The sequence below is a fragment of the Neovison vison genome, chromosome 6, assembly GCF_020171115.1.
Source record: "Neovison vison isolate M4711 chromosome 6, ASM_NN_V1, whole genome shotgun sequence".
Classification (NCBI taxonomy): domain Eukaryota; kingdom Metazoa; phylum Chordata; class Mammalia; order Carnivora; family Mustelidae; genus Neogale; species Neogale vison.
The window spans coordinates 190,349,247-190,375,372 of NC_058096.1; the positions used below are offsets into that span (position 1 = coordinate 190,349,247).

General features: G+C 55.3%; 1 protein-coding gene across 1 annotated transcript in view; it reads left to right on the forward strand.

Moving 5' to 3' along the window:
* LRIG1 (leucine rich repeats and immunoglobulin like domains 1) overlaps positions 1–26,126 on the forward strand; it is a 109,360-nt gene that overhangs the window by 78,862 nt on the left and 4,372 nt on the right. The window contains exons 6-14 of the mRNA XM_044253201.1: positions 1,167–1,310; positions 3,571–3,714; positions 6,239–6,382; positions 8,391–8,471; positions 14,073–14,144; positions 14,930–15,001; positions 18,865–19,028; positions 23,950–24,270; positions 25,440–25,721. Of these exons, the coding sequence (XP_044109136.1) occupies positions 1,167–1,310; positions 3,571–3,714; positions 6,239–6,382; positions 8,391–8,471; positions 14,073–14,144; positions 14,930–15,001; positions 18,865–19,028; positions 23,950–24,270; positions 25,440–25,721 (1,424 nt within the window). The remainder of the gene's footprint in view (positions 1–1,166; positions 1,311–3,570; positions 3,715–6,238; positions 6,383–8,390; positions 8,472–14,072; positions 14,145–14,929; positions 15,002–18,864; positions 19,029–23,949; positions 24,271–25,439; positions 25,722–26,126) is intronic.

The following is a 26,126-nucleotide window of genomic DNA, read 5'->3' on the forward strand; positions in this document are numbered from 1 at the left end:
AAGAAAGGATTTATTTGTTTTGTTTTTTGATATCCAAAGCTGAGTGCCTTCCTAGGAATGCACAGGGTTTGGATTCAAGAAAACCTATTTCTTGGAACCCAGTGGATCCTTTGCTCCCTGGTTTTTTGTTTTCCTGTGTTCTCTTTGTATGAGAGAGTGTCTCTGGAAAGAAGCCGGCACCAGAGACTGGGTTTACACAGAACACAGCAGTTGTTCAGGGCCAGGTTTGGCAGCAAGACAGGGTGCCCTGCCCACCAGTGGTCTCACGTCCGTGCTTCCCTCTCTCGCTCTCTCTCGCTCTCTCTCGCTCTGTCTCACACACACACTTGCTGTCACGCATGCACACATTCTCACAATATGCTCATTTGCACTCCAGCACACACTCCTGCACACTCACTCTCACACGCACATCTGTGCGGGAGAGCGCTGGTCTCTTCAGCCCCGGAGAAGGTCTGTGATGCTCAGGATGTCCTGTGTGGGGCATCATCGTGAGACACTCCAGAAGTATTTGGGGAAAACCAAGGGCTTTCTGGTCAACCCTGTGTTCTTCCCTTCCCCTACCCCCAGTGTTACTAATGGACCCAGCCCACCCAGATTCCTGAAATCTTGTGGCGCACCGAGGTTTTATCACACCGGGGTTGGAAGCCGGCTGTGTGAGCTTCCTGGTGTGTCAGCTCCTTCCTCCCCCACATGCACTCACTCCTCTCCAGCGGTAGAGACCCCATTAACGCCTCCAGTGGAAACCACCATTGCTGTCTGCTGTCTAGTGGTTAGGTTTTTTCCAGATCAGGGCATCTGGTATGGATTTCTGTTGCTGAGCTAAGAGATACCTCACCTAAAACGTCCCCATCCTGAGTCACGCCCACCTCCTCACTGCAGAGTCATGGATCTGTCACAGGGAGGCATGGTGGGGCTGGCTTCTGTGGAAATCCGTGCCCTCTTCCCTTCATGAATCGTGGCCCGGTCCCTGTCCCTGGCTGTGCGGCGGGCAGGAGCAGCTGGAGGACACTTGGTGGGCCCCCCGCGGTCCGTCCGGGCTTTGCTGGGACATCCTCACCATGTTTCTCCCTGCTGGCCCGGAACCCAGCCGGGCCTGCGTGGGAACAGGTGTAAGCGGGGCACATGTGCTGCGTGACCTCTGAGCCCAAGGCCTTCCTCTCTTTCAGGGACCTGAATAGGAATCGCATTCGGGTTATCGAGGGCCTGACGTTCCAGGGACTTGACAGTCTGGAGGTGCTCAGGCTCCAGCGAAACAACATCAGCAAGCTCACGGACGGGGCCTTCTGGGGACTGTCCAGGATCCATGTGCTGTAAGTGCAGGGCTGGGCTCCCTCAGCCCCTGCCTCGAAGCGTCGCCGAGGACTTCTGCCGGGCCTGGCCCCCTGCCCTCTGGGTCTTGGGAGGCTGGGCCCCGCTCAGTAGCTTTGGTGGCTTTGCCCAATCTAAGAGTCTCTTTCTGAGAGGTGAGGAGAGTCTCAGGGGAGTTCCTGTGGGTCTGGTCGAGGAAGCAGGCTGCTGAAGGCGGAAGACAGAGCCGTTTAGCTTGGGCTTCTCTGGGCTTCTCTCCCGCAGCGCGTCCTTGGTGGGCAGAGGGCCGCAGAGTGGGCCCCTCCCACCAGCAGCAGGAAGGTCCCTGTCTCCCTGTTTGGGACTTGACCGTCTGTCTGGATGTGCAGGTGGGCCTCCAGTGTCGAGTTCCTCCTGGGAGATTTATTTATGTTTCGTGAGCTTGGCAGGCCCTGTGGTGCCAATGTTCCACTTTTTACGAGGGAGCCCTCCCTCCCGCCAGACGTGTGGGCCTCAGAGCACGCCCGCAGGCCGAGTCCCGAAAAGCAGCGGCAGGAAGGCGTGTGGAGAAGGGCAGAAAAGGCTGTTACCGGTCTTTCGTTTTTAAACATCTAAATGAGTTTTTCAGCGGTCAGCAGCATACACTCGTGACTGAGTACAGTCAGAGAGGACGGAAACGGGGCCTGGGCCCCTCTCCCCCAGCCCCTCTTGACCCCACTTCTGCTCCCAAAGGACAGTCTTTGGTCGTCCTTTCTTGGGTGATTTTTCTTTTTCTTTTTTCTTTTTTTTTTCCATGATTTTATTTTTAAGTAATCTGTACACCCAGCGTGGGTCTCAGACTCACAGCCCCGAGATCAAGAGACGCCTGAGCCAGCCAGGTGCCCCTCCTTGTTGGTTTCCACCCATCTTGGTGGGTCCACTGGAGACTGTGTTACAGTCAGTGATGCAGCTTGCTCAGGAACCCCACATGTGTGTGTACACATGCACACGCCCGTGCACACACACCCTCTCCCCGCCAGGGTCTGTAAGTTCCATCGCTGTGTTCATGTCCTCTGTGATAGTTGCAGTGGAAACAGGAAACAGAAACCTGCATCCCGTCTCGTCAGCTCTGTGCGCTGCTCCGTATCAGAAGCCTCTCTGATGACCCCCCTCCCGCCCACCCCCAGACCCACGCACTCAGTGAGATGAGGGCACCTGCTAGCTCTGCGGTCTTCATTCCCCCTCCCTTCCTGGCCCTGGGGGTTCGCCGCACGTCTCTTTCTATCAATTCAAAAGCACTTTTACTTGACCGCCTTAAATCTGTTGTTTTGAACGTCGAAATCCAGGTGGTTCTGTGCTGAGAGTCCGAGAGCTCCCAGAAGAAAATGGAGTCAGCACGTGCCCTTTGGTTTTTATGTCGAGCACATTCATACACGTCGAGGGTTATTTATGAATGTGCTCACGTTTTCAGCAGAGGCAGAAAGTGAGACCGACAAGAGCAAAGCCTCACTGCCCAAAGGCCTTGTAATAGGAACATGGGGCAGCCCTGGAATTAGAGGCCAGTGTGCTGGGGCTGTCCTGGGCTCCGGCGTGCAGGGTCGGGAACCAGTGTAAGAATGTCCTCACTTGGGCACCTCGGTGGGAGCAAAGCCCTCCGCACTGTGCTGAAATCCAGGCCTTTTCCTGTTCGCTTTTCGTAATAGCCTTGTGAAGTTGCTACCCTCAGGTCTCTCCATCTTATCCATGTTTTAGCCCCATTAGGCCAGTCAATTGGCAGAACTGGGATTTAAATCCAAGTAGTCTGACCTTGGAGCTCAGGTGTGTCTCCAGGCATCATGGTCCCGAGCGCCGACTTGGAGGCCAGGCCTGGGTTTGAACGCCAGCCCCTCACCGCCTGCACAGCTGTGTAGGGATTTTTGGACACAGTATCTAACTTCTCCCAGCCTCTGTTTCCTTATCTCTAAGAGGGGGACACAAGGTACCCCTTACTTTCTCTACTCTCTCTTCCTTTTAGGGGCTCAGCTGTTGCTGGGCCTTGTGCTCGGAACCCCTGTACCCAGTTGGGTGCCTGGTTCGCTTGTCCTTGGCTAACCAGGTCCCTGCAAGGAAGTCTCCCCTTGCCCTTCGAGCTCCCAGGTCGGCCCTGCCCCTCAGGGCCATCTGTCGGTTGGGTTGGCGGGTCCTCCTCCACGTCCGTCCCAGATGCCCTTCCAACCTCCCCCCCACCCCCCGCCAGCCTCTCACGCAACCCACCGCCACCGTCGTTAGCTCCTCAGGACCCTCCCCCCTGGGCTGTCGTTGCAGGCACCTGGAGTACAACAGCCTGGTGGAGGTGAACCGGGGCTGGCTGTATGGCCTCTCGGCCCTGCACCAGCTGCACCTGAGCGGCAACTCCATCGCCCGCATTAACCGTGAAGGCTGGAGCTTCTGCCCGAAGCTGCACGAGTTGTAAGTGTCCCGCCTTCACCCTGCATGGAGAGACTCTGCCTGTGGTGACCCTTCCAGAGCGGTGGCGCTGATGGGGTCCGGGGCCCGGCTGATGGGGTCCGGGGCCCGGCGGCCTCGACCAGCTCCGACGGGGCAGGGCGCTCAGGGGCAGGCACCCTGCACCCAGCCAGCCAGGCCCAGTGCGGAACTCGGCGCTTCGAGCTGGCCACCCTCCTGAGCTCCTCTCTGCACCCCTGCTTTCAGATGAGCTGGGGCTGTGGGGATCCCTGCAGGCAGCCTGCATCCCTAGGGCCTTCTAGGCCTTGGAGAGGGTTCCAGAAGGGAAGCCTACATGGGTGTTCTCCTTGCAGATGTCTGGAGGGTTCTTGTCCATTGGCATCTCCACCCAGGGACGTGTGTGTCTCTAGTGACAAGGCTTATTGGGGCTCACACAGAAGGGACCGGAGCGACAGTGACACCCTGACAGTGGGGGAACTGCATGGTCGAGGCGCCCACCTTCCTTCCCTTAGACACGTCATCCCAGCCCTTGACCCCTTCCCTGTCCCCGCTCTGTACCCCTGCGGCGGGGAGGCGAGCTGCCTGCGCTCCTCCCTGCACGATGTGTGGTCCCTCCTCGCTTCCGGACACCCCCAGACTGGGCTGTGGGCCGGGCCTAGGGCCTAGGTCACTGATGGTGACCTACCTGGTCATGGCAGGAGGGCCTGGCCGTGGCGCGGCGTCCGTGCACTGGTGGCCCCTGGAGGGCACACCCGTGCCCGTTTGTTGCTGACCCCTGCAGAAGATGGTGCTGTTGGAGGAAAACAGTAGCTCCTGGCCGTATGGGCTCCTCCCCTGTGACGGCCTCTGGGTTTATCCGTGCCAGCGCAGTCCATTGTGTTTGTGTTTCTAAGACGGTCTGGTTGGGTGTTCTTTTTGCGCAGGCTTCGCTGTCGAAGATTCACCCACTAAAATGAACGGCCCTTAAAAGTGCCAGGCCTCTGTCTTGTCTCCCTCTTGACCTCACCAGGCCAGCAAGGCGATGTTTAAATTCAGTGTTGAGTCTTGCGTTGGTGTTTCTCTCTCTTTCTCTGTACCTGTGGCTGGCTTGGATTTTGAATTTCACTGAGCCCTTGATTATCTGCTGTAAAAATCCACAGTCCCCGCCTCTTTCCTCTGATGTACCCTCCTCGGGTGCGTGTTTGTTAACCTGGCGCACTGGGCTTCCTGGCCCTTCGTGGCAGTGCGGCTGCCTGTTTTTCTTACATGGTATGGATGGCTTCTGGCCACCTCTTGGCTCAGGCTGTGGCCCCCAGAAAACCCCCCAGTCTCCTACTTGGTTGCTGTCCAGGCCTGGGAACCGTGAGGGAGCGAGAGAGGCCTTCTCCGTCTCCCATGCAGTGACGTCTCCCGTCACTGAGTGAGGAGCAGTGCTCGGTCCGGCCAGAGGCCCGCGCACCACTGGTTTTGAGGCGGTGGTGAAGGCGTGTCCCCTGTCTGGCAGGTAGGGCAATGTAAGCTGTCATCTGTCCCCGTTACCAGCAGGGGCAGAGAAGGTCACGGAAATGCCTCAACCGCCTATCCGTTTGCCAGGCGTCCAGGAACCTCAGAGGCAGGTTAGGATAGCTTCCCAGCATTTCCGGCCCCTCCTCTCAGCTAAATTCTGTAATTGCAGGTGAGGATGTAGTTTTGATCACTTGCCAGGTCCTTCCAACTGACAGACACCATGACTTATTTCCCTAGGACGGAAAGCATGTTACTCCCTGCTGCCTTTAAAAACCCATTAATCTTCTCCGAATTTTTTTTTTTTTTTTTTTTTTTTGTTGCTTCTTCCCGCCCCAGCCCAAATTTCCCATTTTTCAACCATGGAGGACAAATAGGACAAGTGGCCAACCCAGGGCCGTGTGGTGGCAGAGGTGCAGGAGGGCGTGCTGGGAGGAAGGTTTGGTTCTGGTGCTGGGGGACGCTGTGGGATTTGGGTCTGTGTTCCCTGTCCTGCTCACAGTACAAGGGGGGCATCCTGCTTGGAGGCCCGCTGCGGCAGGGGCATGGAGACAGGAGACTTACTGGGAAGGCAGCAAGGTGTGAGAGGCAGTCTGGGTCCACGCAGTGGCTAGTGGTGCCCTCTGCTGGCCGACGTCAGCGGTGTGACTGGGCTCCCTTGCTCCGGACACTGGGGAGACCCCCGTCCTGAGAGGTTTCTGATAGCCTGAGTCCAGGACCCCCTCCCCTCCCCCAGCCGTGGACCCCAGCATGAGGGATTGGAGCCTTCAGGGTTCTCGTGTTGTATGACCTTGTGTCATCCTCATAGCTTCACAGGCTTTCAGGTCTCCGGGACCTACACAAACGTTCCAGGAGCTGGGGGTGGGGCGCTGGGGGGTTTCTAGTTGCACGACCCCTCTGGCCCTTGGAAGTGTGGTGAGCCTGCCAGTGTCCTCTAGTCCCATCGAGACCCTGCTGACCGTGGCTCCATGTTCAGGAGCGGGCAGGGGCAGGGCGTGCCTGGGGGACGCAGCAGTGACGATGTGTGCTTCCCTCTCTCCCCCAGGGTCTTGTCCTTCAACAACCTCACGCGGCTGGACGAGGAGAGCCTGGCCGACCTGAGCAGCCTGAGCGTCCTGCGCCTCAGCCACAACTCCATCAGCCACATCGCGGAAGGCGCCTTCAGGGGCCTCCGAAACCTGCGTGTTCTGTACGTCGTTCACGGGGCGGGGGTGGGGGTGGCGGCGATGGAATGAAGGGGTCCCCCGGCGGGGAGGGCACCACGGAGCCAGCCAGCTGCCTTGCTGCATTCCCTTCTCATTGCTCTCGAGTCAGAACTGGGTCCAGAACTGACCCACTGCGTGTGGAGAATACCACATTTTCATAGAATTAGCTGAAAAACTGGCTGAGCAGAAAAATGTCTCCATCCCCCAGGGTGGCGCTGACAGGGTGACAGTGGCCCAGAACCTTGTTGTTACCTGCCGCGCCCCTGGGGGGGATGCTTTGGTCCCGCTGCCGGGAGCAACACCGCCAGCGTGTGCTCCTTCTGTCTCTGGAATCTTCCCCGCTGGCTGTCAGCAGGCTCTGGGTCCAGGAGGCCCCATTTCAGGAGAGGCATTTAGGAAATCTTGTGTCTTTCCCTGAGTTACGGTAGGGTCACTTAACAAAGTAGAGGCAACGACGTCCTTTAAGTTCCTTACGAGGTGGGGCTCCCAGAAGTGGCTTCAGGATGCTCTTCTAGGAGTTAAAACTTTTCCTTTGTTGGCTCCAGAGAACTTCCAGGCAGCTCTGGGCATTCAGCCCCCCAGAGAGGGGTGGACGGTTTCCGCAAGACAGTCACGGTGGGATTCGTAAGCCTCCTTCCCGGCGTGCCCCGCTGCACAGAGGGCCTGCTCTGGTGTGACAGGGAGGGAGGCCTTGTGCGCTTGCACCTGGCCCAGACGCAGCGCTGGGCCATTGTAGGGAGTGTGAAAGAGCCCGGATGCCAGGCCATCAAAGTCGAGGTCAGCCAGCCTCTGAGTGCTTGCAAGGCCCGAATAACAAGGCCAGGAACATTCAGGCTGAGCCAGAAAGAAGAGAAAAGCTTTGGCAGCCGGAGCGAGGATCGAGGAGACCGGCACACACAATGGCAGCTCTGGGTCCCCGGCTTTTAGTCTGAACATAATAGGGAGAGACCCACCGGCAGGAGGGGTCCCTTCCAACAGCAGAATCTTGGTGCTCCGAGCTTTCTGCTCTAAAATAAAGGTCAGAAGGAGCACTGCACTTCTCAGGCAGAGCTCCCCTCCCTCCTGGCAGTGCTGATTCCTCACGTAGGCTCTCACGGGACCAGGAGCAGCGTCCCTTTCTGCATTGGAAAGGGTTTGGGAGAGGAAGGCGTAGGAACCCAGAACCATGGGTCCCGTTAGAGGGGCTGCTGGTGGGGCGGGGGTGGGGGGCCTGGTCACCAGGTGGGAGCTTTGCCTGGCACTGGGATCTGCCCTGGAAGCTGGGGAAAGGAAGCTGAGTCATCCGCCTTGTGATCTGCATTGTTGGAGGAGACTGGGCTGAACAGTTGGCCTCATCCACCAGCCCTGGCAAGCGGGTCACAAGTCTGACTCAGCGCCCAGATGTCGTCCCTGGCTGCAAGTCAGCGCCTCTGCAGGCCCAGCGAGGAGGGACGATTCCAGCCTCCAAACCTACTTGCCGGCATGGAGTGGTCCTAGGGAGGACCCTGTGCAGGGGACTCCTTCCCTGTCCCTTTCCTCTGTGTGCCTTGGGCCATTTCTCAGTCATGTCTGGGAAAGGGACTCTGGTCAGTGTGAGAGCAGACAGGAACCTTAGAGAACCTTTCAGGCTCGTTGTTTGTATCCATGGTCAGATGCCTGCTCTGGGGGTGGGTGGGTTCCCATGTGCTGTCTGCACCCTCTTCCTGCCCTGGGCCCTGGCCCTACCCACATGGGAGCAGCCCGTGGAGCTGGGGGCGCTCCATCTTTGAGGCGTACATCTGGAAGGCTGGGAACACCAGGCCACACCATGCCACGAGGTGTGTGAAACCGGCTTTCTGTGGCTCAGTGCTTACCCTTGTGCTGACCGTACGTTGTAGCTAGGCATCTAGAATCCACCCAGATGTTTTTAGCTTCCAGGTGGCCGAGTGGGTGTCTGTCTGTTTTCCCACTTGTCATTAAAGAGAGTTGAGAACTCAGGCTGGATGGTGAGCTTGCTTTCTGTCTCCTCCCCAGGGATCTGGACCATAACGAGATTTCCGGCACGATAGAGGACACCAGTGGCGCTTTTACGGGGCTGGACAATCTCAGCAAGCTGTGAGTGTCTCTGAGCTGTAGCTTCTGTGGGGCGGGTCACAACGGTTCTGAGGCTCCCCCAAGCCTCCTTTGTTCTGGGCCCAGCTGGAGCAGGGCTGGCTCACATATATCTTCTTTTGTTTGGGAAGAAAAGTCTGAATAAGGGAACCAAGGCATCCCAGCCTTTCTCTGGCCAGTGGTGTCCTCACTGCCCTGGGTGGTGGTTTCCCTGGGGCTGAAGACTAGTATTCAGAGGCCTGTTAGATTTTCTTTCCTGTTGAATTTGTGACTGACAGGAAAACAGCTGAATTTTTGGTCTTGCTTTTGCACAAAGTCTTGCCCTCCTGATCCTAGAAATCGTGTGAAACTCTAAAGCCAAGAACTGTTCGTGGTTTGGAGTCTCTGGTCAGTACTTTTGTTGTCAATCGTAACGTTAAACAGAAACAATCATGACTGTGAGTTAATATAACAGCTATTTTTTGAGGTTTCTCGTGTTTTTATTTGAAGCTCCTAGAGTTTGTTACTTACTCTGCAGGGCACGTACATACATGTTGTATCTTACAACCTCCTGAGGGCATGCTGTGTAAGGCCACCGTTCTGTGGTCGAGGAAGCACAGGTGCAGGGATGCTGCCCCAGACCACACGGCAGGGAGGGTCAGGACAGGCTCTAGAGCTCACACTGTTCTCCCTCATCCCACCGCTTGCCCTCCGTGTGTCACCAGCCCTCCCTGCATGTGTCCCGCAGGGACCCTCCAGGAGTGGGGCTGGGAGCGGCCATGACCACTGACTGGAAACTCAGAGGGAGGGCTTCAGGCGGGCAGGGAGAGGCAGTCACCGCTCCATCTCCACAAGCCTTCTTGGGTGACAGGGGGAGCAGAGTGTGAGTGTCAGGCAAACAGTGCAAGAGCCGCAGCGGAGCGTGGGGTCCCAGGAGAGCCCGTAGCGGTGGGGGGAGTCTGTAGAGTTAGAGCTTCACACTGGTTTTGAAAAGTGTGGTTTTTACACACCTGGTAGACTCTGAGCTCTGAGTGAGAGTCTGCCCTCTTGGCTCTCTCACAGTTCTCTCTCTCCTTGAGCATCCTGTATTCTGACATTCTGTCAGCATGTCAAAAAGTCTGTCAGTCTCTTTTTCCTTCCCCAAAAACGTGCTCTGTCTCACGCCCTCCTGGCCCCCGTACCTAGCAGGCGGGGGAAGAGGCAGGACAGCACCGTGGTGGAGCTGCTGGGGCAGGGCACGCCGGCGTCCTGCAGGGGCCTCCCTCTCTGACGCGGGCCTCCGCCCGAACTCATGGATGTGGGGGGCAGGGGCAGCGCGGCGGGCGGTGCCACCAGGGCCTCTGGGGGGTGGGTCCCTCCATTGGAACCGGGAGCCACTTCTTAGGTAGCACGACATCCACGGGGTTCTGGTGTGTGAGCACAGGTGGTCCGGGGTCGTGCAGAGCGCAGCCTGTGTCTGGAGCCCAGTGCTGCCTTCCTTATCTCCGCAGTCTGTTCCCTGGTGTTTTCTCTCCCCGCTGGACTAGGTTCAGCACTTCTGCTTTAAGTCCTAAGTCCGTGTGCCTCCCTCACCCCGTGCTGTGGGACGCAGGCTCCCTGAAGGCAGCGGCTTCCACACTGACCTGGTCCTCAGACCCGGGACCTTGTTGGAATACGCCGTCTCCAGCCTCCTCCCACCCAGGCCCGCTGAGCAGAGTCTGGGGGCTGGGGGCTGTTCGTGCGTCAGAATGAAGGCAGGAAGCAGACAACTGAGGGAGATGGGGACAGGAATTGTTTAACATGGTTAAATACATGCACCTACTTAGGATGGTCTCATGGTTCTGTTGAAGAAGGAAGAAAAGAACCCTCTTCTCGGATGAAGCAATGAAATGGCATCATGCCTGTGACCTGGGTCCCCGTTCAGCCCGCGGGGCTGGGCCAGGGGCGCGGCAGCGGGGAAGTGAGCCTCGCGCCGTCGGGGGCTGCGCGCAGCCGTGTGAGGGCTCCCTGTGGGCTTCGTGACACCGCGCCACCTGCCCATGTGTGAAATGTGCCCTGTGTGTGAAATCGTCTCCGTTAAAGCAGAAAATAGGAGAGCTCACACGTCGCCGCGGTCCTGGCGCCCGGCACTGGTTAGAAGCCCCTCCGCCCGGTGTGTGGAAGGCGGCAGGGAAACGCTCCGTGCACGTGCGAGGAAGGGGCCCGCCCGGCCTGGCTGTCCTCGCAACTCCGTCTCCTGCCTGAGACGCTCGGCTGCGGGCCCCTGGCAGGGAGGCGTGTCCCCGACCCCATGAGGCCCGTCCGAGCGGCTGGTGGGCAGCACGCTAGGATCTGTCAGAAGCCAGGAGTGTGTTCCCACAGAGAAGGGCTGCCGTCCTGTCTCTGTGGGGCCGCGCTCGCCGCTGGGTCCCTCTGGCCGGGTGCGGGCTTGCCTTGCGAGCACCTGCGGGTAGGTGTTCGCGGACCGGCCCAAGAACGCGCAGGGGGAACTTCCTGCCTCCGCTCAGTCAGTCGAGGACCTGGGGTCCTGCCACGCAGGAGGTCAGACCTAAATGAAAACCTGTACCGAGAAAGGAATAGGGGAGCAGCAGAGCCGTAAAAGGCCTCCCTCTAGGCAGATGTGGTGGCTGCCGCCCTGCTCTGAGTTTCGCACCTGCGGAGTCCGGCCGTACCGGATGGCTCGTCTGCTGGAGCGTCCCGGCAGGGCCCACGGACGGGCACCGGCTCTAGCGCGGTCCCTGCCGTACTGTTGATGCAGCCCTTGCCGGGGCTCTGCACCGTGTCCTGGTACGTGAGGAGGCAGGGAGGCTTTCTGGAGCACCAGTTAGTAGCACCGGGGAGCAGGTAGTCGCGTGTGTGTGGAGCGTGAGGGGAGCGGCTGCTCCGCAGTTCCAGTGCTCTCCACGGCCTTCCCCAGGTAGGGCCACAGTGTGTGCGAAGGGGAATGTTGGGGGAACGTGAAGAACTGGACCTGACACCAGCCTCTTGATTCCGGGGAGGTAGGCTGGGCCTGGGTAGGTCCTGCCCCCACGTGTCTTCGCAGAGTGATGGCAGGGCCCACTGGTGCTGTTCATTGTCACGGGTCAGCGGGGGGAGGGGATCAGCAGGTCACGGCTCCTCGGGGTCAGTACAAGGACCCACCTTAGCAGTCCGCCGGCGTCTGCGAGGCTGTGCTAGCAAGACCCAAAAGGCCTCTGGGGACACTTAGCCATGCTAAGAGGTTGTATAGCTGACTTTTGGGGTCACTCTCTGCTCTGAGGCGGGGCCATGGGGCAGATCAGGCCTGCAGCCCCTTCTCTGGGAGCCCTGGATCAGGTGTAGCCAAGTGTCAGCCACCGCTCTCCTGGGGACAGTAGGAGCCTCCCCCCAGCCCGTGGTCCCGGCTTTCACCTCTCCCCACAGCCACCCTTTCTTGGAGCCGGCCCAGCCTGCCAGCTTGAGCCCCCGCCCCCAGATGTGCGCCTGGAGAATGAAAGGGGCTGTTTTAATCCACCAGCGGGGTGGTTAACCCCCACATAATTGAGAATTTGTTTTATTGCTATTGTTACCATTAGAAATAACGGGCTGCCCTCCCCGTAAAAGAGGTCAGCATGACTAATGTGTAATGAAGGAAATAAAGGCCAGCTTTCTCCTGGATCTGGTTTACGGGAGATTTCACTAAATAGTGAATGTTTTACTGGGACCTGGAGCACAGTGACCCAGCCCGGGGGACCCGAGGAAGCGAGAGGCTGGCAGGCATTCGCAGACGCCTGCGCTCGGGGCTCCGCGTGCCGCTCCTTGCCGGGCGGGCACCGGGGTTCGGGCAGGCAGGCAGGCAGTGTGGCCGGCGGGTTGCTGCGTGCTGGGGTTACTGGTTTTGGAATGAAAGCTTGCGATGTAGACAGCATGTGGAAACCCTTTCAGGAGGAGGCTGTTCTCACATTCACCCAGGCTGCCTCCGGGAGAAAGAAAAGTCAAAGGGGTCTCTGGCCTTTGTGACCCTCCATTCTCCCAGCAGCCGGCCATGTCTGAAGCCAAACTCGGAGCCGCTGGTTGGCTGCTTGGGGGAGGTCTTGCGGGGAGGAGTCTGTTCCTTATGAAACGGGGGGGACCCAGCAGCTCCTGTGCTCGCCCTGCAGGTGTCCGTTGGGTTTTCAGTGCCCCCCATCCCCGAGAGTAGGGGGGAAGCTCCTCCTCCCGTGGCTCGCGTTGCTGGCTGGGCCTGTCCATGTGTGGTCCCATCTCTGGATGGTGGCCCGGGGAGCCCGGTACGGTTGCTGGAGGCTCAGGGCCCGGGCGGCAGGTCCCACCTGGCTGGGACCTCTTCCAGGCTCCTAGACACTTTCTTTGCTGCTTTCAGGGCAGGGCTGGTGGCTGCTGTCTTCCCTCACAGTCTTCATGCAGGTTTGGAGGTAGAGCGGGTCCCCCAGTGGAGATGTCTCTCGAGTTCTCGGGGGGGACCCAGACAACAGCTGTGCTCTTTCCCGGCTGCCTGCCGTGTCCACCTGAGGAAGCCCTCCCTCCCTGAGCTGGGGACTCAGACTTCGCAGCAGCCCCCATTCTCCACAGGCCCTTTAGGTGCTCCTGCTGGGCTTCAGGCGGGAGAGCCCACGCATCTGTCGGCACGACGGGCTAGGGGGGTGCTCGCTGGGAGGGGGTTTCCTCTGCCTGCAGGAGGCACAGGGCATGCCCAGCTGAGCTGTGGTCAGAGTGTCACATAGTGAGGAGGGCAAACTGGAATCTTAGTTCTTTTCATTCCCAGTGTCCAGCCCACTGTGTCCCCCACCCCCGCAGCAGACTGTCCTTTGGATTACACAGCCCAGCAGAAGCAGCACTCATTCACTCCAGGTCTACTGCAAGGGGCCAGGTTTTGGTTTTTGGGAAAACTCTGGGTAGTTGCTTGGAAATAGGAGCCCCTTCTCAAGAGTAGGCAGTCCAGGGGTACAGGGATTCGAAAACCTTGGAATTGACCTTTGAGGACCTGTTTGGGATTTAATGAACTTAGGGCATCATTCAAATTCTGGCTCCACCAACAAGAAGAAATCTGGGCCCTTGCTTAAGGGGCCTGCCCTGCACACCCCGAGGGGCCTTCCCAGAGGCAGGGGTGCAGCTGACGGTGGCTGCCTCCTGGCTAGTAGGGTGTGTGTCAGCTGCAAAGAGCTGGGGAGCCATCAGGATGGATGCCCGTTTTCCTGCCCTTTTCTTGCTTCCTTTGGGAATCTTTATCCCCGGTTTGCAGAAGTGGGTGGTAGATCTTAGTTCCAGAGACTGCATTCCCTCCCCTGACTCCCCTCACTAGTACAGTGACCAGTCCCCTCTTGCCCGTGAGGCTCTTGGGTGGTCAGCCTCACGGGACAGCCTGGGTCGGACAAGGGGATTCCCACTGAACAGCCCAAGGAGCCTTCTCCGACGAGACGGCGCATGCCCCTGCGACCTGTCGTCACTGTTACATTCTAATAAAGATGAAAGTATTTCATTTCAGAAAGAGGGAAGGCCTGCATACCTCAGGCCCGTAATCTGAGTGCGGGTCTGATTTCCACCTGCCCCTCACGGGACAGACTTATCAGACAGCACTGCTCTAATTGTGTGTTCTCTCCTTCCCATTCCTCCCTTGTGTCTTTTGTTTGTTTGTTTTCTTCCCCGTCTCTGGATGTTTGGAAATGGCAGAACTCTGTTCGGAAACAAGATCAAGTCCGTGGCTAGGAGAGCCTTCTCGGGACTGGAAGGCTTGGAGCACCTGTGAGTATCTCGCCAGACCTTCCCTGACCTGCAGGCCTGCCAAACGCGGCTGCTGGGGAAGTCTGCTAGCAATTTAATCACGTCTTTGTAAACCGAGAAACAGCCTATTTGGAAACGCCAGCTGCTTCCTTCTCATTATAGTCTGCTTCAACTTTGGCCTTTATTTTGCCCATGCCAGGAACAGTCACAGAACATATGGCCAGTCAGTGAGCCCTAATTAACGGGGCTGCTGTTTGGATAAATACTGCCCACCACCCGCCCCTGCCCTGCTTCCCCATGGCACGGGCCCCTCCACACCTCAGTGTGGGCACGGTGTCCCAGCCCCGGCTGACCGCACCACGACAGTGGCCTAACAGTGCCGAGCACACCGTGGGCTTAGCTGGGAGGCTTTCTGCTGCCCTGGTTGCCTCTGGGAGGCTGGGGGGGGAAGAAGACGGAGCCAGCCCAGGGATATTGCCGCTGTCATCCAGGGAAGATGCCTCTAGTACTCGATTCTTGGTCTGTTTTGTCTGGGAATCAAGCTTCACCTGAATTCTGTTGGGAAAGGTTTTGCCTGTTGACTTGCTGAGCGGGCCTCAACCCAGCTTTGATGCTGCCCTCAGGCTCATGTCAGTGCCTGGGCGGGGACGGCCACGTAGAGTGGACTTGGGACACAGGTCTGGCTAGTACCTGGTGAAAGCAGGACCGTCCTGCAAAGTCCCTGAGCCTCTTGGCTCAAGCACATAGCTGACTTGGCAGAGGGTGCCCAGTGTCGGTTTGGATAAGGAAAGACTGTTCTTTTGCAGGAACCTTGGAGAGAACGCAATCAGATCTGTCCAGTCTGATGCCTTTGTGAGGATGAAGAACCTCAAAGAGCTGTAAGTACCTGGGATTCCCTGGCCCTGGTTAGCACGGGCAGAGAATTCAGAGTGAGAAATGCCTTAATTCTGTGATGCCTCGATTTATATACCAGATGGGGCCGTTCATATGTGTGTAGGCCCCTGGGGGTGGCTTCTGGATTAGGGTCAGCATACCTGGCCTTAAAAGGTCACATAGTATTGTCAGCTTTGTGGGCCAGAGGGCTCTGTCACAGCTGCTGTACCGTCATCATCACAGACAGCAGCCATCACTAATACACCACTGTATGGGCGTGGCTGTGTGCCCGTAAATTCTTACTTACAGAAAATTGGGCCTGCAGCCTGTAGCTTCCTGACCGCAGCGCTAGAGGACGTGCAATGAATTCTCTTCTAGAAAATGGACAGTCATTCCTTTAATGATGTCAAGGGCAAGTCTCATGCTCCTTTTTTAAAATAGAGCAGCTCTATTGACAGGGGCTTCCTGAAAGAGCGTGTTGGCGGGGGAGCAAGGCCGAGATCACAGGTGGGACGGTCCCAGGAAGCTGCGACCAGCCCACATCTGCTCCGGGGCCGCCGCAGTGATTCGTGGGCAGAGGTGCTGCCGCCGTAGACCCTGACCACGAGTCCCCGGGTGACAAGAGTTGGAAGAGCTTGCTGGTGCCCTCGTCTGTGGCCAAGAGGCTTCTCTGGGTATTTAGGTGGCAACGTCCATGCTTCCCTTTTTCCTCCTAGACGTTAACCCAGTTCTGCAGACAGTCTAGCTGCAGTTTTGATTTCTGAAAGATTTGGCTTTTGGTCCTGGAAGTGCTGACAGAAGGGTAGAAGCCCAAGGGTAGCCATGTTTGCGTCCTGACCTCATCCTTTTTCCCGAGGCTGCTCCTGCCTGGCCCGAGGGAGAAGTGGGGAAGTCGGAAGGCGTGGTCCCTGTACTTTAAAAGGAAAGCAGGCCCCTGATGACACTCCTCTGGATAAGTGAGGGGAGGGGAGGCATTTCAGGCACCTGCCTTATGGCATTTATGTAGCTGTGAGATTCAGGCCTGTTGAGTAGATGTTCTTTCTTAGAAGGGTCATGATCTTAAAGTGGTGAGTGTTCACTATTCATTTCTTTCAACTTTTCTTTGAAACTTTTAATAACCTGATTAAATGGGAAGAGGGTATTTTGGGAGAAAGAGGGAAGGGCAGAGAGATTTTCCTTCTGGCCTCCGTAAAGATGGAGGTTTCCTGAAATACTTTTCTAGTTGGGAAGAACTGGCCCCTTCCAGGTGCTTGGGACCCCCCCCCCCCAGATATGCCTCAGCGTGGTTCTGGAGGCTCAGCCTTGGCCGCTGCCTGGGTTTCCTGCCACTCGCTACATGGACCCCGTGTGGCTGGCCCTGGGCCCAGTCCTCTGATGGGAGAAACGGTTAATTCCACTTGGTCGTTTTCGTCCCCCATCTGATCAAGGCAGGTTGTACTGTGTACTTAGTCATGCTCTGGGTAGATTTCCATAAGCAATGATTAGAAACACATTTTGATCTGGAATCGTGAAAATGCATTGTAAGCCAGCAGAGTGACGGGACGGTTGGAGGCGGGAGATGCGGAAAGCGGAGCGGAAATCTGCAAAGCCTTGGGGTTGCTGGCCGTTCCCGGTCCCATCTTCCAGCCTCGCTTCTGTCTTTAAAGGGGGGTGTGTGTGGTCAGGGGTCAGTGTCCTTTCTATCTGGCCGGACTTGCTCTCCATCTGTCTTGTTGGTCCTTTTTTTCTTTAGAAAGAGCACTCACGCATGCACGTGGGAACTGTGGGGAGGGGAGGACAGAGGAGGAGAGCCTCAGGCAGGTTCCACGCTCAGCACAGAGCCCGACACGGGGCATGAGATCATGCCCCGAGCTGAAATCATTCAGACCTGTTAATTATCCAGCGGAGCCACCCAGGCACCCCCGGTCTTGCCGGTCCTGACTCACTCTTCAGGAAAGTCTTCTTTCTTCCCCGAGGACCCTCTCTGTGCCGAGGTGTTGTCTCCTCTGGTGAGGTGGGCTTCACTGGAAAAGGCAGGAAATCCGGAAGCAGGCTAGGCGGGTGCTAGGTGGCGTGAGGCATAACTCTTCCCACACACGTTTCTGATCGGCAGGAAGTGTCAGGTTTGCTTTCTCACTTTGTTCCTGTGGCTCACGGGAAATCCGTCCCTGTGCATCAGTGCATCAGGTCTCGCCGCAGCAGCCCCGTGTCTTCCTCTAGACTTCACTCAGGCTTTCTGACAGCAGGAGAGTTCCTCTCTGTGCGTCACGGACGCAGCGTTTTCGGCGTGTGGTGACAGCCCCTCCGGCCACCACCCATAGCCCCCCTGCAGCAGCTGCGGGTGTCCTGGGCGGGAGTCAGCCACTTCTCAGTCGTGGCCGTGGGGGCCCTCCTGCCACCGGACTAGCTCTGCAGGTTGATACCTCGAAGAGCAGAGCCACCTGCCCATCAGATACAAATGCACAAATCTTTAAAATAAATAAATAAAATCCAGTGCTGGTTTAAAGGTCAGATGTGGGCAGACACCCCAGTTAGAATGGCTTCGAGGTCAATTGTATCAGTCTTTGAAAAAGCACCTTCTAAAAGTATTTTAATACGAGATATTAATCTGGGAACCACGAGGAACAGGACGGAAGAGTAGATTTTCCTGAATTTAGCTAGCAGTGGGTTCTCTGGCTTGCATGTCACTCTTCCCTACAGTTTGCTAATTTGACAGTTCTCTCCTTAGAAAGCCCGTGTGAAATAGAGGAAAACCAGAAGCTGGCCCATTTGATGTCGTGGTTGACATGTGGGGAAAATGGTGTGTGGAGGAGCTTACTGCTCTCATAGTGGCCCACGTGATACTTGTGGACTTTCTCAGTATACTTGTGCCCCCTCTTGTCACCGTGTACTAGAGGCAGCTGATGACAGGGGGGCCCATGTGTTTTCTCCCTCGGCCCTGTGGGGTGTGGGCTGGCCTCCATCACTGAGCTCACGGCCTTGAGGTCTTCCAGGAACAGGGCAGCTAGATTCTTCGGTTGACTTATCTTCAAGTGACTCCTCAGGAAGGAATGTCCGCTGAGATGGTGATTCCGATTTCTGCTTGAAAAGCTTATCCTCAGTTGCTGAGAAATGAAAAAGAAAATATTCTCTGTTTTGGTTGGAGCCTCACAAAACCAAAATTGTGCATTCTCATGCTCCCTGGGCAGTGGCAATTAACTAACAAGCACTGTTGAGGGAGCGGAGTCCAGTTCTGCCGGCCTCCTGGGTCACGCTGGTGCAGAGACAAAGACACAAACAAGAGGGAACCGCGCTGGTGAGGCTTACGTTTTGGAAGTAAGAAAACAGGCAGCCGTGCCAAATAAAAAATCAACAGCAATGTAGAGAAAGAACACTTCTCGGAACTGGTTTCAGATTTAGATCAAAGTCTCAGACTGGGTTTAGAGGCTTCCATGGCTTATCAGGAGAAGGGGAAAAAACAGGGGGGACGGGGCTCCTCGTCTCTGTCGGATGGTCAGAGGCTAGAAGAGGTTAGATGGTGCCCGTGAGGTCACTTGAGAGCAGTGAGTGTCCATCTCTACGCACACGTGCACTCGGGGTTGTGCTAGCCGTGGGGTCAGTAAGGCCCACAGCGTCCGCATCACCCAGGGGCTTGTTAGAAAGGACAGATCTCGGCTTCTACCCCAACGTCCTGAGCCCGACCTGCATTTTGTGAAAATCTCCAGGTAGATGGGATGTCCTGCTCTAGGTCACTGGAGAAGAACAGAGAAAAATCTTTTCCCTGCCTAGATTGCTGGTGTTAACAGCGGAAGCTGACCAGAGGTGACAGAGGGAAAGAATCTGCACACCGACGGAATGTCCCTGTCTTGAGGTCACACCTCCGACATCCCTTTTTTGTTTTCTCTTTCAGCCACATCAGCAGTGATAGCTTCTTGTGTGACTGCCAGCTCCAGTGGCTGCCTGCGTGGCTAGTGGCCAGGATGCTGCAGGCCTTGGTGACGGCCACCTGTGCCCACCCAGAAGCACTGAAGGGCCGGAGCATCTTTTCCGTGCCACCGGAGACTTTTGTGTGCGGTAAGATGGCCTTTGTGACTTTTTTCTCATGAGGGGCCAGGAGGCCAAGGAGGAACCCCTCCGTATGGGAGTGACTCCTGTGATCAGAGGAAACCCCAGTTCCTGCCTACCAGTCAGCCATTGGGTGCAACCGATTTCCCACGGAAACTACACATAGTATTTGCTGCAGGGACGCCTCATTCTGTGGTCCTGGAAGGACGTGCCTTTAATCAGAAGGGACAGAAGGGAGCCTGTGCTGCCTCAGTTACAAATCAGAATAATCAGTTATTGGAAGAAAGTTGTGTTGTCTGAAGATGGCTCTGGTGCCCAGGTTTAGCTGTGAATTTACTCAGTGTAGGAGGCTGGGGTTTTAATGTGTGTTTCTTTCCAGCCCCAGGAATGAAAGGTTAAACACAGGAAGAACAAGTCTCATGAGAACAGTTACTGTAGTAAAAATAATTCCTTGTTGTTGACTTGCACTCTGGCTGTTTCTCCAAACCACTGAAGTCTGCCCTTGTAACCTTATACTCTTTCTTCCTTCTGATTGTTGGAACATGGGTCGCACCATCTTTTTTTGACCAAGGGTGCTCGGAGTCCCGTGTTTGGTAGGTAGCACAGAGCGTAGAGAGGATGGCCGGCTAGAGACGGGGCTCCTGGTCTCTAAGCAGGAGCGAGGGTGGGATTCCCAGACAAGGTGGGAGCTTGGGAGCAGGCGTGAGTCCTGCCTGCCTTTTGTCCTCCTGTCTGCCCCCTGCCTTGGGTGTGATGATCCCAACCGGGAGCCACCCTAGCAGTGTGGGGACCCCTGCGGTCCACTTCACCCTACTTCTCGGGCAGAGCAGCAGCCAGTGTGCCTGCTGCAGTCCAAACACAGGTGCCCCCCTTCCACGCCTCCGCCCGCCACCACCATCACCACTGCTTCTGGAAGTGGGCTTACCCTCCCTCATGCTGATCCAGTCCAGCGAGCAGCCCTGAGAACAGGGAGTGCGGGACAGGCCTCCAGAATGAGCTTTCCTCCGGGCTCAGTATGCGGCATGTCTGTGCAGAGTGTCAAAGTGCATCCAGCTCCCGTTCCCAGGGACGGAGCGTGCAATCCGCTGTTCACCAGGGACCTGGGCCTTGACCATTCAGTTGTTAATCAGCCTTTCTGAAATGGAGCTTTCTGTGCCTTCCTCCCTTTCCCTGACCCAGGGCATGGTCTTCCCCTTTGGATGAGCCACTGTGGGACGTGGGCCCTGCTGCGCCCAGCCTCCGGCCTATGGCCCTGGCGTGTTCCGGGGTGTTCCGAGGTGCAGCAGCTGTCTGTGCCACACTGTAGCTCAGGCTCGTGAGTCTTCCCCCTCTTCATAAAATGGAAAAACCAACCGCTTCACACCCATGAGCACTGCGTCAGAAAGTCAGCAAGTGTTGATGAGGATGGCGAGATGTCCGAACCCTCCTGCCCTGCAGGTGGGAAGGGAAACCGGCGCGGCCCCTTTGGAACGCAGTTTGGGAGTGTCCCCGACAATTAAACATAGGACAGCCTCCTAGTTATGTACCCAGGAAAAACAAATATATTTACATAAAACCTGGACACAAATGCTCGTGGCAGCATTCTTCGTAAGAGCCAAAGAGTAGAGATAATCCAGACGCTCATCACTGGGACATACGAAACAGCACGGCCATGCTCTAGAGTGTTACTGGGCCATGGAAAGGGATCGTCCGTACAACAGATGAACCATGAAATCTTTGAAGTGAAGGAAGCTGGTTGCAAAAGACCAAACCCTCGGATTCCATTAGACGCTCAGTATTCCTTGATACTGATTTTTTACTTCATTTTATTGCCATTAAAGACACTTTGTATGATTTCTGTCTTTTTTAAATGTATTGAGATTTGTTTGTAGTCTTATATATGGTCACTGTTGGAGAACGTTCCATGTGCGACTGAAGATGTTTATTCTGCTGCTGTAGGGTGGAATGTTCTGTAGATATCTGCCTGATAGGTCTGTTTGGCTTATCGAGTCATTCAGGTCTTCTCTTGCCTTGCTGGTCTTCTGCCTCATGGTTTTATCCGATCATTGAATGTGGAGTATTGAGTTCTACAAACTACTGTTGCGTATATGTTTCATGTTTAGGTCTTGGAGTGGACTGTTTTATATTATAAGAAATGACTCTTTGTCCCTAGTAACCATTTCTGTCCTAAAGGCTATTTTATCTGATACTGGTGTAGACACTGTAGCTTTCTTTTTGGCAACTACTTCCCTATTTGTGACCTTGACTCAAAAGTGTATCTCTCAACAACAAGAAAGCATGTAGCTGGGTCATGGTTTTCTTTAATCCATTTCGAATCTTGCATTTTGACAAGAGGGTTTAACTGATTGGTTTAATGTAACTACTGATAAGACAGAATTAACTCCTTGCTATTTGCTTGCTAGGCATCTTTTTGTTGTTGTTCCTGTGTTTCTTCATTACTGACTAGTTTCGTATTAGGTATCTTCTGATATACCATTTTAATTCTCTTTTGTTTATCTTAGTATTTTTTGAGTTATTTTCTTAACGACTGTGTAAGGACTATAATTAACACCTTAAAACAATCTACTTCAGATTAAAAATAAAGTTAACTTCAGTAGTATGCAAAATTTTTCTCCTACTAAGCTCCATTTGTGGAGACCCTCCTTTGTGGTGTGGTTATCATATAAATTACGTCTTTATTTATCATAGGCCTGTCAACACAGTTTTGTAATTATTGCTGTATAGTTGCCTTTTACATCAGATAGAAGAGCATTACAAAAATATACTGTACTTGCATACTTACATATGTAGTTACTTTCATGCTGCTTATTTCTTTGTGTGGATTTCGGTTACTATGTGTCCTTTCATTTTAGCCTGAAGGATTCCCTTTAATATTTCTCGTAGGGTAGGTCTGGTAGCAGCGAATGCTGTCAGGTTTTGTTTTTAAATCTGAGAGTGATTTAGTTTCTTCTTCACTTTTGAAGGACGGTTTTGCTGGATACAGATTTCGTAGCTGACCAGTCTCTTTCAGTGCTTTGAAAATATCTCCTTCCTTACCTCCATGGTTTCTGATGAGAAATCAGCTGTTCGCGTCACCGAGGATCCCTTCTATGTTGGGTTGCAGCTCTCCTGTTCAAGATTCTTTGGTTTCTGACAGTTTGACTATTAAGTTTTTGGGTGGGGATCTTTGACTTTATCCTTTTTGGGTTTGTTGAACTTCTTGGATAGGTAGGTCCCTGTTTCTCACCAAATTTGGGATGTTTGGGGTCATTATTTCTACAAATACTGTTTCCGTCTCCTTCTTCTTGGACTCGCATTATTTGTATGCTGTGATGCTTTGATGTTCCACAGGTCTCTGGAACTGTTCTCAGCTAACTCCACGGTTTTCTGTTTCTTAGACTGGATAGTTTCGATTTCACCAGCCCTTCTGCCTGCTCAGTGGGGCTACTGAGACCTTCTAGTGAATTTTTAATTTCAGTTATTATACTTTTAAACTCCCAAAGTTATATTTGGTTTACTTCTATAATTTCTAGTTCTTTATTGGTTGTGTGTGTTTGGTGGGAAAGTATTCTGATTCCGTTCATTTTCTTAGACATGATTTCTTTTAGTTCTTTGAAGATATTTTATAAAGCCAATGTAAAGTTTTTATTTAAGTCCAAGATCTAAGCTTCCTCAAGAACAGTTTCCATTGACTGCTCCTCCCCACCCATTTCTTTGTATGTTTTATAGTTTATTGGAAACTGAGCCTTTAAAATCATGTGGCAACTCCAGAGATCAGATTCTCCTTCCATCTTGCTCCTGGTTTGCTGTCATTCTGTTTATTATTACGATCTGTTGAGTGACTTTCCTGGACAAAGACTGTAGTCTGTTTCATGTGGCCGCTGAAGTGCCCCCTGGTTTGCTGATAACCGGACAGAGACTCCTTCAGTCACCTCAGAAGGTCTCCTGTCCTTTGCCCAGCATCTCTGGTGTGCTGAGGACATGTGGCCACTTCTGTTGGCACTGATTTGTAATCACAGGTGGGAAATGAGGCTCCTCCCAGGGCTTTCTTGGGGAAGGCAGATAGCCCTGTGCCTGCACGTGGCCTTCTAGAGCTTTAGGAGCATGTGGGACCTTTTCATTGACTGCTTTCTTTTCCTTTTTGGTTTCTGGGCCAGCCTCCTGTGGGCTCCAGTGGATACTGCCGCCCCTCTAGGGGCTGCTCATTTCTGTCATGTGTCCAAGACCAGGGCTTCCTTGCTGAGCCCACCACATCAGGTCAAACAATGCCAAAGGATGGGGTCCGTGTGGGGGCTCCACAGCCATTCTGTCCCTCTCGGTGGTCACTAGGCTGCCAGGTTTTAAGGCTACCACAAAGCTTGGCAGAGAGGCATGGAACTTAAGCTGAATTAGATGCCACAAAGCTCATGTTCCTTCTTGAGATTCAGGCATTTTCTTGAGTCAACCTTCCATGAGTTGTTACAGCCTTTGCTTGTTACAGCCTTCCAGAATTCTGAAAAAGTTGATTACAACCATTTTGCCAGTAGTATTGTGGCTTTAATGGAGGTACAGATTTTTGGAAGAGTTTGTCTCGCGTTCTGGAAGTGCTTCTCACACCCCGCCTCTTGGCGTGAAGTTGGTGGGTAAGGTCTGTGCATTCCCGACTGATGGTTCCTCACTGCCTGTTAGTGTGTTTTATAAGATGAGCAAGTGAAGCAAATTCTCCCGGAAACTCCTGAAATGCCTGCTTTGGTACAGGAGCGCTGGCGGGTGGGTTTGTAGTCTGGAGGTGTGGTCACAGAGGTGATCCCTACTCAGGGGTTTCTCATCGGAGAAGGCCTGAAATCCCCTGTTCGAGTCGCTCACAGTGTCTGGTGGAGCTGAGGGCGAGCAGATACCCTGCAAGACGTGGTCCCTCTGTGTCCGGAGAACCTGGGCGGGAGGCTCTTCAGTGTGGCTCTCCTCTCCACAGATGACTTACCGAAGCCCCAGATCATCACCCAGCCGGAGCCCACCATGGCCGTCGTGGGCAAGGACATCCGGTTCACGTGCTCAGCGGCCAGCAGCAGCAGCTCCCCCATGACATTTGCCTGGAAGAAGGACAACGAGGTCTTGGCCAACGCCGACATGGAGAACTTCGCCCACGTGCGCGCGCAGGACGGGAAGGTGATGGAGTACACCACCATCCTGCACCTGCGCCGTGTCACCTTCGGACACGAGGGCCGCTACCAGTGCGTCATCACCAACCACTTCGGCTCCACGTACTCGCACAAGGCCAGGCTGGTCGTGAACGGTAAGGCAGCACTCTTCACGTGGGCGCGAGTCCTCTAACGCCGCGGGCGGCTCTCCGTGACCATGTCACAAGGATGCGGCCCCGAGACACATGAGCCTTGTGGGACACTGGCGTCATGGGTGTCACTGGTGTCATTGGTGCCAGGGGGCCCCAGAGCAAGTTCTGGAGGTTGAAGGGTTGTTATCAGCGATTTACCTATTTCTAGTGACTTTTTAAAACCCAGTTATTATGTTAAATGCAATGATGGGCCCAAGCCTCATATTTTTATCCATTTATTATTCTCCACAAACCATGATGTCCTGCGTCCAGATTCCCAGCATACCCGACTGTGGGGAAACTCCTGCCCTCTGAGCTTTGGAGCCTCTCCAGGCGGCTTTTCTGAGGGCTGCCAGCCGTCACAGCGTAGGGCGGAAGAGGCGCCGACAGCTAGAGCGGTTGAGCGGCCCACCACCCTAACCTGGTTTTTAAGCCTTTGGTTATTAAGTGCTAGAACCGGGGTCCCGAAGCCCTTAAAGGCCACCGGAAAACCCATTCTCTACCCCTCACGTGGCCTGTGGTCTTGCTTATTCTGACGGAGTCGTCTGTATCAGAAGCTCTGTGACCTGTGAGACGTGCGGGAACCGCAGTGGTACCCTGGTGTGTCCTGGCCGCTGGCTCAGGGAGCATAGCAGAAGGAAGCTGGCTGACCGCCCCAGCTGGCGAGCGTCCAGTGATGGGGCCTGACACCGCCTCTCTGCCTCTGTTTCCCCAAGAGGGAGGGGCCCTCTCGTTGCCCTGCCCAGGGCAAGGGCTTGTCCTCCTTCCCCCTGTCTTTATGTCCTGTTGGAGCAGATCCCTGTGTCTCCCGGGCTCTGTTCTGGTGGTTAACGAAGGCAGGCAGGCATCCGTGCCTGGTATTTATGGACTGTCCCCCATGGACAGATGGCCATGGGAGGGGGCACTAGGCAGCCTCAGGTTCACAAGAGCGAGCCATGGACGGGAGAGGCTGGCCATTTAGGGGAGCCAACTGCTCCTCTCCCAGGCGGTGGGAGCAGGTCAAGGCAGATGCCGGCACAATCGGCGGGGAGGGGACAGACACCCACCAAGCAGGGGGGCTCTTCGCTAGAGGACTGTCCTGGCTTTTGGTCTAGCTCTTCCTTCCTGCAAGCCTGATGGTCTGTATTTTGCAGTGCTGCCATCCTTCACCAAAATACCACACGATATTGCCATCAGGACTGGCACCACGGCCCGCCTCGAGTGTGCCGCCAGCGGCCACCCTAACCCACAGATCGCTTGGCAGAAGGACGGAGGCACGGACTTCCCCGCCGCACGTGAACGACGCATGCACGTCATGCCCGACGATGACGTGTTTTTCATCACGAACGTGAAGCTGGAGGACATGGGCGTGTACAGCTGCACTGCCCAGAACTCGGCCGGCATCGTCTCCGCCAACGCCACCCTGACAGTCTTCGGTCCGAGCACTCACACCCTGAGTCTAGGAGGCCATGCATGCGTGGAGGGGGCAAGGGGTCACCCCTCCTGGGCACCTGACAGTGGCCGAGTGGGCTGTGCTGCTTACCTTTGCGTAACATGGTCAGGAAAATGTTAGAAAGCAGCACAACAAGTGGTTCTTTTTTTAAGGGAATATTTTCTGTAGGGCTTTCATGGAACATTCTGACTGCCCTCTGACTCGGGCTGGGTGGGGGCTGGGTGGGTGGGGTCTCCAGCGGGAGAGACACACAAGCCGGGCACAGGACAGGTGGGGGAGAGAAGGGGCTTCTCTGTGGCTCAGGAGTTCCTCCTCCTCGTCAGAGCTACCCCCAGAACGGTCAGGATATGGTCAGTGTCAGGTCTCCCAAAAAGCTATGATCCAAGAA